This window comes from Myotis daubentonii, chromosome 19, assembly GCF_963259705.1.
Source record: "Myotis daubentonii chromosome 19, mMyoDau2.1, whole genome shotgun sequence".
NCBI lineage: Eukaryota > Metazoa > Chordata > Mammalia > Chiroptera > Vespertilionidae > Myotis > Myotis daubentonii.
The window spans coordinates 23,104,411-23,114,961 of record NC_081858.1 but is presented as its reverse complement, the minus strand read 5'-3'; the positions used below and the strand labels follow the sequence as shown (position 1 = coordinate 23,114,961).

Below are 10,551 nucleotides of genomic sequence, written 5' to 3'. Positions count from 1 at the left end.
CCGTGCTGGCCGGCTACCATCAAGCGGGGAGGGGCTTCTCCATGCTCAATGAGGACACGAGATGCTGACACCCCAAACACAGAGACAGAGGGATCAGGCCAGCCCCCACAGTCTACAGGCCAAGGACTCAAGATACACCAGTGATGCCGGCTCAGCAGCAATGGGGTCCCAGGCTGAGGGATGTGAGTGACATGAGGAGGGCATACACACAGTCACAGCCTCACTCACTCACACACAGACTCATGCATCATACATCACACACACGTGGATACACACACGGATATACATACATAGTCACAGCCTCACTCATTCACACAGAGGCTTGCATCACACAGATACACATCATACTAGAAATACAAACACACAAACACATATACATGTACACACAATACACAGATATCCTCATAGATACACACACAGCTACATATCCTTATTCACACAGGCATGTACACACACACACACACACACACACAGTCCAGGTATCTTAATGCTTCCCCAGACACCCCTCACTATAGATTCTCCCCTCTCTGCAGGGGAACATGGGCTACTAACTCCAAAGGCTAGATTGGGCTCCCTGCAGACCAGGGAGAGAGGGAGGGGGGCAGAGTGACTGAGAATTCGGAGGGGGGCATGGGGATGTGGGGTGAAGCTTTATTTTCCCACAGGGTTATCTTCCCCCTTTCCTAAAGTCTGGTCCTCCTTCTGTAGCCCCATCCAGACCCCCCCTGCCCTATCCCCGCAGGTGCTTGTCTCATTGTAGTGAGACCCACCCACTGGCTCTTCCATGAGGGGGGTCTACCCAGACAAATGCAGGAGTGCCCCCACCGTGGGAGTGCCCTCCCGCGGCATCCACCCCTGCACGTAGCAGAAAAACATCCAGGGCACCCCCCATACCTGAAGCCCCACCCCCAAATTCAGCAGCCTCCAGTCCTCAGGGAGGTTAAGTACCCACCCAGGTGAGCCCACAACTAAGGCAGCCGCCCCCTTCTGCCAGTGGCAACCCCACTTTTGAGACTCTTACCTGGGAGGGGGGCTACGAATGTCCCCTCCCTCAAGGTGGCGCCCCCACCCTCCCCCACCTCACCACCTACCTCCTTCTTGACCGTGCGCAGCAGCCTTTGCCGGGTCTCCGCCCCTGTGGGACAAGACAGCCGGTCAGCAGAAAGCTGGGACCGGGGCCTGGGGCTGCCCTCCCGCCATCCTGTGCCCCACACCCCGCGCCCCCTCACCTGCAGGGCCCGAAGCCATGGCTGGGCGCGCGACGTTCCGAGTCCCGGGCGCCTGCAGTGGCGGCGGTGGCGGTGGCGGCGGCGGTGGCTCCGGGCGCTGGGCTCCCAAGCTGCGGCTGCGTTGGGGCGGGACCAGGCGCCCCAAGACGTCAGGACCCGTCAAGCGCGCGGCCCCGCCCCCCGGAAACACACTGCCCGGCCCCCTGGCTCCCAGCGCACAGATCCTCCCTGCCAGATGCACATCCTCACTCCTGCACCTCCCCACGAACTCCGCCCCCCCACCTTCCTGCCCAACGCCAGTGTCCCCTCCCCCTTTGGTGGGGCAGGGAAGGACAGCACCTTTATTCAATGTCTGCTGTGTGCCAGGCTCTAGAAAGAGGCCGGAGATGGTGGGGCACTCTCTCTGCACCTCAGTCTTCTCATCTTTAAAACGGGTAGAATGTGATTACTTCATGGGAATGATATGGGACTTAAATGAGGAACGTAAAACATAATACAGACGTGGGAGGAACAGTCCAGCGCCTAGAAAATGTTCCTGCAGCTGCTGTTTTTACCAGTATTATTAATATTATTAATATGGTTACACTATTATTGCTGACAGTGTCACAGGATATACTGGCTCCATCCAGGAGAGGCCAGGCCTTAAGTGGCCCACTCCCCCCACCACATGCAGGTCACTGGGAGGGTGGGGTCCTCCCAGGAGCCTGTCCCCAGTGGGGCGCAGCTGTTAGCCAGGGTCTCCACTGTGCAGGCTATGGGCTTGTCCCACCAGGTTTCTGACTACATCCACCCAGAGTACAACTCAGGTCAACAAATATTTCTTGTGCCAGGATACTGTGCTGGGTGCTGAAGTGAACCAGACAGACAAAAAGACAGCTCCTCCCTATGGAGCTTAGGAAGTAGACAACAAACTCAGTAAGTAAATGACATAGTATGTTGGAAGATTCTGGAGAAAAACAAACTAGATGAGGGAGACAGGGCCGGCCCAGATGGGTGGTGTTTGTATTTTGAGGTAGTGTGGCTGAGAGAGGCCCCAATGAGAAGGTGACATTTGAGCAAAGAGCAATAGGACTTATCCAACCCAACACTCCCAAGTTTTCTCCTCTGATCCTCTTCTCTTCTCTCACACCCTCTCTCCTGGGTTACCCTCCACCAGACAAACCAGAATCAAACAAACCAGAACACACGATAGGCATGGCCACTTCCCAGAAGGCAGCCAGGGCCGGTTTCTACAGCTAACCCTAAGCAGTAACCCGGACGCTTACAAGCATCTTCTTTGGAAACACTTATGAGCACAAGGGTTTTCCAGGAAAACCCTATTGAAGCTCTGCAAGTTGGAGGAACTAAATTAATGTCTAAATTCAATACAACCCCAAATTAACGGACAACAGAATTTGTAATATCCTGGAACTCAATGCAATGATTCTAAAGTTCATTTGAAAAAAAAAAAAAACACAAAAAAAAACAGCCAGGAATTTTCCAGTGCTTAGCAGGTTTAGTTTTTTCTAGTCCTTAGAATTTTTTTTCAAGATGTAGCAAATTGAACATTGCTGTTCCCGGAGCACCATGGACAGTGCAGAATGGCGTTTAGCATTCGAGCTGAGGGTGCACGCTGGTTTCTATGAGCTAATACTGCCATTTCAAAGCAGTGGCTAAGGTCAGGATTGCTCAAGAAAAAGTGTCAGATAACGATCTTTCTCTTAATTAAAGTGGGTATTCACTGTGTGCAGCAAAGATTTAAATGTCAAACAAGGCAATTATAAAAATATTAAAAGAAAGAACTTGTAATTTAAAAAAAATTTAAGTGCAAGGCCAAAGAAACCCAGTGAGCTTGGATACACGTATACACTTTTATCTATCCCCTCCTATACCAAGCTTCCCTGCATCTCACCATATCTGTCTTCTTCTCTGTAAGCAGTCAACAAAAAACGGATACGACAAATACCATTAAAAAAAAAATGGCCCCAAATATTTGAAAGCTTACAAATCACTGTGAATCCACTTGCAGGAATCTGCCTAGAGGATTACAGATGAGCCTTGGCTTGAATTTAAGGACAGTTACAGCAGCTAAAATTTAGCTATACTGGCAATAGCAGGGATTTGGTTGAAGTATTAAGTGGTAAGGGCATACATTTCTGAATTTCCAAGTGCATGTCAGTTAGTAAGGTCACCTGGCAGGTTCATCTGAGGATGGTTGATGGTCGAGACAAGGGGTGGGGGTGGCAAGAGATTGGGCAGACACCCTGGCTGGTGTGCCTCAGCTGGTTGTGGCATCCTCCTGTACACCAGGAGGTAGCAGGTTTGATTTTTGTCCAGGCGCATGCCCAGGCTGTGGTTCGATCTCCAGTAGGGGCACATGTGGGAGGCAGCCGACTGATGTTTTGCTCTCACCTTGATGTTTCTCTCTCTTCTCTCTCTCTCTCTCTCTCTCTCTCTCTCTCTCTCTCTCTCTCTCTCTTCTTCCTCTTCCTCTTCCTCTTCTTCTTCTCTCAAAAAGGAGATCGGGCAGAGGGGCCCCACTCCCATCCCCAGACCCACTAAGTCTGAGACCCTGCCAGGTGCAGCTCAACATCGGCCTAATTTGGTCCAGGATGGACATGGTACCCGAAGAGGCTGGGCCTGCAGGGTTGGAATTGGAGTGGGCACAGCACCTACCCTTCGTTAGAGTACCTGAACAGCCTGAGCTGGACAGAAGTTTCAATATGGTTTAAATTTGTTATCCCTGCTGTGTGTGCATTTCTGGATTCTCTTATCCTGTATCCACTTGTTATTCATGCAGCAGAACCCACAGCTGTGCTGAGAGGGTCTTGCTTTTATGACCTCCAGTGGGTCCCCTGCTGACCAGCACTCACATGGCACCATCCAGGTCCATTCATTTCCTCTGAACCTCATGCACCTCTCCTTCTTGTCTTCACTCAAGCCTCAACCTTCCACCCTCCTCCTCCATCCTAATTCTCAATGAGACAAATAGAACATCAGAACAAAATGCAACGTCTTCCCCTACCACATCTCCCTCCCTGAGACCCTAAGGTAGCTCTGCTTCTACCTAAAGAAAATATCTCCACTTACACCCAGATATCTCCGGCCAGATCCCTTCCTGCACGGCCGAATACCCCACGGACGTCTCACACTCCTGACTTGCCCTCCTACTCATGTCGCACTTCATTTGAAGAAGTCCGATCCTTCCAGCTTCCCAGGCAAAAGCCTTTCGATTCATCCCAGACCCCTCTTTTTTCCTTAAACCCTTCACAGAAACAACCAGGAGATACTGTTGCCTCTGCCTTTCAAGACTAGCCAGTATCTGACAAGTTCTCATCACCTCTTTACTACCTCTGGTCCAAGCCACCAGCTCCCCCTGCTGGACACTGCAAGTGGTCGCCTTACTGGTCTGGCTTTTGCCCGGGTCTTTCCCTCAATGGGTTCTCTCAACACAGAACCAGGTAAATTGGTTCATGTGGCTCCTGTTCCCACCACCCTATGAGGGTTTCCGTTTTCGCAGTCAGAGGAAATTCCCTCAGATGCCCTCCCCCACCCACTACCTCTCTGATTTCTCCTGCTTCTCTCCCCCTCGGTCTGCTTTGCTCCAGCTGCCCTGGCCACCTTATTCTTCCTTGGACATTTCTACCTGAAGAATTTGCGGTCTTTCCTCAACCTACAGCTCATGTAACCTTGTTAACTCACTGACTTCCTTCAAATCTTTGATTCTCACCAAGACTCCTTTTGATTCTCACCTGTCTGCCATTAATTAATGCAACCAGCCCCCATCACACCCCACCTTCCTAGTAACTCTCAATTTCCGTTATTTTGCTATTTTTTTTCTGCATTTCCCTAGCAATGGCCACACCATGGCTATAGACATTATTTGTTGTTTTTATTTGATGTCACTGGAATGTGAGATTTTTAAGGGAAGTTCCTTTGCTTTAGGCCCCGACAGTGTCTGGCACGTGGCAGGCACACAACAACTTGTAGATGATGACTAAACAGAGAGATAAGCTACTCTTTATTTCTGCTTCCAAATGCAGACCCAGCCACCTGGTCAAATCCAGCCTAAACTCCAGCCGCTGCAAGAGCAAAGCCACCAAGTGGCTGAGTCTGAACAACCGAGAGGAGCAGAGGGAGCAACTCAGCCTCCCGGTAAAAGGAGGGAAGAAGGCGGGTATGGTGAGGGGCAGGGGATGCCTGACACAGGAGGGGATAGATAAGAGTGTATACGTGTGTCCAAGCTCACCGAATTGTATACATTAATTATGTACACATTTTTGCACACCAGTTGTACCGCAATAAAGCTGGGTGGGTGGGAAAGATACAAGGTAAAGAGTCTATTGGGTCTCACAGCATGGACTTTATCCCCAAGAGCGAATTGTGGAATGGTGGGAATCGAAGTCCAGGTGGAAGGCGCTGAAAAAAAATGTAGCAATATTTGCTACAAAAAAGGGAGAAAGGAGATGGTATAGTAGATGGAGGAGGATTTTAAAAAATTAGAGAAAATATGTATTTATCCTGGTGGAAATCACCCAATACAGAGGAAGAGATATAACACAGAATGTACAAGAGAGAAGAACAAAATCCCTGAAGTTGAGGTCAGAATCCATAGCTCAAGTAGAGGGACTGGCTTTTCTTCCGAGCAGGACACACCCTCCATGGTAATCAGACAAGCTCAATGTACGTCTACGGCAGTGGTTCTCAACCTTCCTAATGCCGCGACCCTTTAATAGTTCCTCATGTTGTGGTGACCCCCAACCATAAAATTATTTTCGTTGCTACTTCATAACTGTAATGTTGCTACTGTTATGAATCGTCATGTAAATATCTGATATGCAGGATGTATTTAGGCGACCCCTGTCAAAGGGTCGTTCGATACCCAAAGGGGTCGCGACCCACAGGTTGAGAACCACTGCCTTAGAGGGACCCCTCCATACCCACTACCTAAGACTGTGACTCACAAATGTGACCCACAGCCTGGAGACCCCACCCCAGGACGCTCCCTGAGGAACACCAGACCCTCCTAACCTCTGTCACCAAATGTTCATTCCCCCTGCCCGATGGCACTGTCCCTTCTCACCGTGATCCTGTCCACATCAACCCATGCAAACCCCTCCAGGAAACCCCACTGTCCTTTCTCTCTAAAATCTGAGTCTAGATTGCTAAAAATTGGTATCAGGTTTTGCCACTAATGTTCAGAAGAGCTGACCTGCAATTCCCTGCCTGCTGCTGGGGTGGTATCGAGACTCTCCTGATCCAGGGAAAGCAGCTGGGTGCGTCCCCTCTCTTTGTTCTCGGATACATGCTTAAGACTGACATTAGTTCTATCTCAAATATTTGGTAGAAGTCAGAGGACGGGGACGTTGTCCGCCTCCCCCCCCCCCCCCCCCCCGCTAGGGACACCAGCACATGTGAGTCACCTTCCTGGCTTCTCTGCCAACTTTTGTCCCAGCATTTAAAACATTCTCGTCCAAATGTCCCTGTGACACTGTCACTTTTGTTTCTCCTCCACTAGATGCTGCTCTCCACCCACCCAAGACAACCACCATTCCTGCTTCCGAGGTCTCACTGTGGACCAGACACACCGGGATGTGGTCAGTGCTCCTCGTTTTCCAGCTGATGCAGACCCGAGTGCTTACCAGGGTCCACTGACATTGTGGTGACAATATTAACCCCAATAACTGTACTTTGTCGAGTACTCAGCATGTGCCAGGCTCTTTTCATAGATTAGCTCCCACAGGAGCCTGTGATATGAGTTCCCATTCTACACAAGAGGAAATTGAGTCTCAGAGAGGTGATGTGACATGCCCAGAGTCACACAGCACAGACGGAACAGGCTGTTATTCGACAAAGTCCAAATGCCAGAGACATGATATTGTCTTGTTGCCCAGAGCAGTGGCTAATTAATGAGCTCCTACTATGTGCTGCGCACCATGTGAAGCTTGGAGAATCCACAATGTATAAGACAGACCCATTCTGTGGGCAGCGCTCACGTGTCCCCAGCACCTACGGCAGGGCTTGGCACAGAACACGACCTCAGTTAATGCTGCTGAATAAGTGAACAAACCGCTGCAGGTTATACGCCCAGCACTGGAGATAACTGCAGCTAAATTCTCATTCTTGGAAATGAAAACAAATATCCAGCCCTGGCGTGTGCTCAGTGGTTAGGGCGTTAGACTGTGCACCGAGGGGTCGCAGGTTCGATTCCCAGTCAAGAGTGCATACCTGGGATGCAGGGGCACACGCGGGGAGTTTAATAAAGGCGAAATCTCAAGTTCAGCTCATTAGGTCGGCCTGGCACATCCTAATAAAATGATAAACAGAACAAGGCATGGGGGTACCCCAAGTGACGAGACCTGGTCTGGAAATTAGGATGACCAACAGTCCCAGTTTGCCTGCGACGGAGGAGGCCCCTGACTTGAGACTTTCAGTGCTAAAGTCCTTGGCAGCCTAGACACAGCTCATGAGTGCCCCGACGTCGCAGTTCACATTACAGCCACCTCTCTCGCAGCACCTAAGTACCTCTCCTTCATAGCTCATAAACTCACATGTGCGTGTTTGCATGTATCTGATTCATTCTCATCTCCACCACAGGCTCCTTAAGAGAATGACTATGCCTCTTTCAAATGACATTGTATTTCCAGCACTACCACTAGCCCTAGTAGATGTTCAATAAATACTTGTTATTAGAATAAATGATGAATAGTAATTGTTCAGTATACATTTGAGATTTTTTTGGAAAGGGGAAAATCATTACTAGGGCTATAAAATTACCAAAGCAATTCTTCTTGGATCAGTAGCTTTGTCATCAGGAGACGTGGTCCTAGATCTTGGATTTTGGGGGCCTGGAGCAATATTGATGTGTATGGGGGCGGGGTGAGGGGAGGCAGGGCAGAGACAGAAACAAGATAGCAAAAATCTTAAATTTTGATTAAGGGCAAACAATAACATATACAAACCTATTGTCCTATAATTTCATAAAAGAAGACTATCTTAACACATAAATAATAATAAAAGACATAACTTCAGGAAATAATTAATCATAGCCTTCCCAGGCAGGGACAGTTGGTCTTTACACTGGCATTATGCTACAGAAAACTGCCACTGGTGAATGGATTTGACTCTTGTCACCAATACTTTCTAGCTGTGTGACCTTGGGTAAGCAACTTCACATCTCTGCTCCTCACTCCCTCGTTCTTGGGGTCATTGTGAGGATTAAAAGAGTTAAACTATCTAAAGCCCTTAGCACACTCCATACACTACAGAGCGAATGCAGATTTATCATCGTCATCATTCAGTAAACAACATCGCCACCTGGTGGCATCCCAGAGTGCGGACAAGCTGCTTCTGCAGAGCTATGAGGCATCCACAGGCAGTGAGGCTGAGGCGGAAGCAGGGAGAAAAACGATAAATATTCATGAGATCATTTAAAGCTTGGGCCTGTCTTCCGGAGAATAAAGTTTGTTCTTTGCAAGGTACTGTCCAAGCTGTCAGCTCCTAGAGGAGAGAAAATGAAATCTTTCTCCCTGGATGCTTTATCTGGGGTGGGGGGAGCTCTCTCTTCTCTGGGGCTGACAGACAGTGGGGCCTTGGCACTGCCACCCACTGGGTGTGGGGCACATGTCAGCCATAGCCCTCCCTGCTTCTTGCTTTCCTGTGAGGTCTGAAGAATGAAAAAGAAACAGCAAACTGAATGTGGAAGCCTTTTGACAATGGCCACAGAACAGGGACAGATGTTAAGCTCTGTGCTCTTGCCGATAAGGGTCTTGCACTGTCCGAGCCATCAGCCTTTGGAAACAGCCCTTTGTTCTCCGAGAAGTCATTGCAGGAGAGTCTGTGAGATCTGAAAGCGGACTTGAGCGCTCTCTCTTTTTATATTTCTTCCCAGTGTGAGAGATTGACGCTGGTTTTCCTTTCTTGTCTCTGCTTGCAGATGTTCATTTAGCCGGCGAGCCTGGGAAGGAACCTCCGCAAAGGATAAAGAATATTGGCTCTGGGAGTAGGTAGGCTTGTGTCTGAAACCTTGTTCTGACACTTGCTGGCTGTGTGACCTTGGGCAAGTCACTGTCTCCTTGAACTTGCTTCTGTGTCGATAAACTGGGAATGATAACAGTATACCCCTCAGGGATGTGATATGAGACTTGAGGGTGTTCATCTACCCCACAATCTCAGGTGCCTACAGGGGACACACAGGCAATGGTGAGTGAGAGAAGTGGGTCAAGTGCAGGGCAACAGGGAATGGTGGGGACTGGGGTTAACCAGGAACAGATCCCCAAGTAACCGGAACAGCTGCTGGCCAGCCTAATCTGATGCAGGCATTTGAGCCAGCACATTACAGACAACCTCAAAAACCCAGAATGGGGTGGGGGGAGGGATTTGCTCAAGAAACTGTGGCTGGGCTTTGGCACTGACCTGAGAGAATTGCTTTGGTTAGCAGGGAAGTGTGGTAGAAAGAAATGCAGGCCCAGTGCTGCCAGTCTTTTCAAATGTTCAAGAGAAACAAGCTATCAGCTCCGTTTTCTAATGCTGGCAATTAAATATTTTAAAAACAGTGCGCCATGATCCAGACAAAACCCTGTGCTAGCTATGTGACCTTGGGCAAGTCTCTTAATATCTCTGGGCTTCTATTTCTTCATAAATAACAAGGGTAAGCATACACTTAACTCCCGAGCTTAACAATTTATATAAATGAGTTTATTTAACCTTTCCCTCAACATGATAAGGGAGGTGTCGCTATTATCCCTCATTTTTTAGATGAGAAAACAGGTCAGAGGAGCTAAGTAACTTGCCCAGAATCATACAGCTATTAAGTAGAGCAGACCTATTGTGAGGCTTTAGAATGAAATAGTGCATGCAAAGTGGTCAGTGACTGTTAGTTATTGTTGTGTCATTGTTATTATTACTACTATTAACACAAATGGTTCAGGGTCAGTTCTCATACTTAATTTGGTGGTCAAAGTAAGCCACTAGACTTTGACCTGTCAAAGACCAGAGCCAGCTCTAAATGATGCAGTATGCATTTTTGCAGGTAGATCTTGGACGAACTAATAGTTCCTTTTTACAAAGGCATTGGGGCCACCCTGCCTTTGGGTTTCCTGAGGGTAATAATTAGATTTAGACCCCTGGTACAGTCAATAGATTATCATCTCAGGGTGACCAAGCCAATCATGACCTATAATTTACAGCTTGAGTTATTCTGAAATCAATACAGATTTGCTCTTCATCGAATGGGCTGTAAAGCATGGTTGACAGACGGCTCTGAAAAGCAGCTGACATGGGAGTGGAAAAATTGCAGGGGCCTGGAGAGGGGCCAGGTTATTAGAGGAGAGACGAAGTAGAA

At 48.7% G+C, this 10,551-nt stretch overlaps 1 protein-coding gene across 3 annotated transcripts in view; it reads right to left on the bottom strand.

Annotated features, from left to right (window-relative positions):
• SGSM1 (small G protein signaling modulator 1) overlaps positions 1–1,344 on the bottom strand; it is a 61,019-nt gene extending 59,675 nt beyond the window's left edge. For all 3 annotated transcript variants that reach the window (XM_059677208.1, XM_059677209.1, XM_059677210.1), the window contains exons 1-2: positions 1,230–1,344; positions 1,092–1,135 (exon numbers count right to left, since the gene is read on the bottom strand). In XM_059677208.1, the coding sequence (XP_059533191.1) occupies positions 1,092–1,135; positions 1,230–1,248 (63 nt within the window). In that variant the 5' untranslated portion in view covers positions 1,249–1,344. The remainder of the gene's footprint in view (positions 1–1,091; positions 1,136–1,229) is intronic.
• Positions 1,345–10,551: the final 9,207 nt, after the last annotated feature.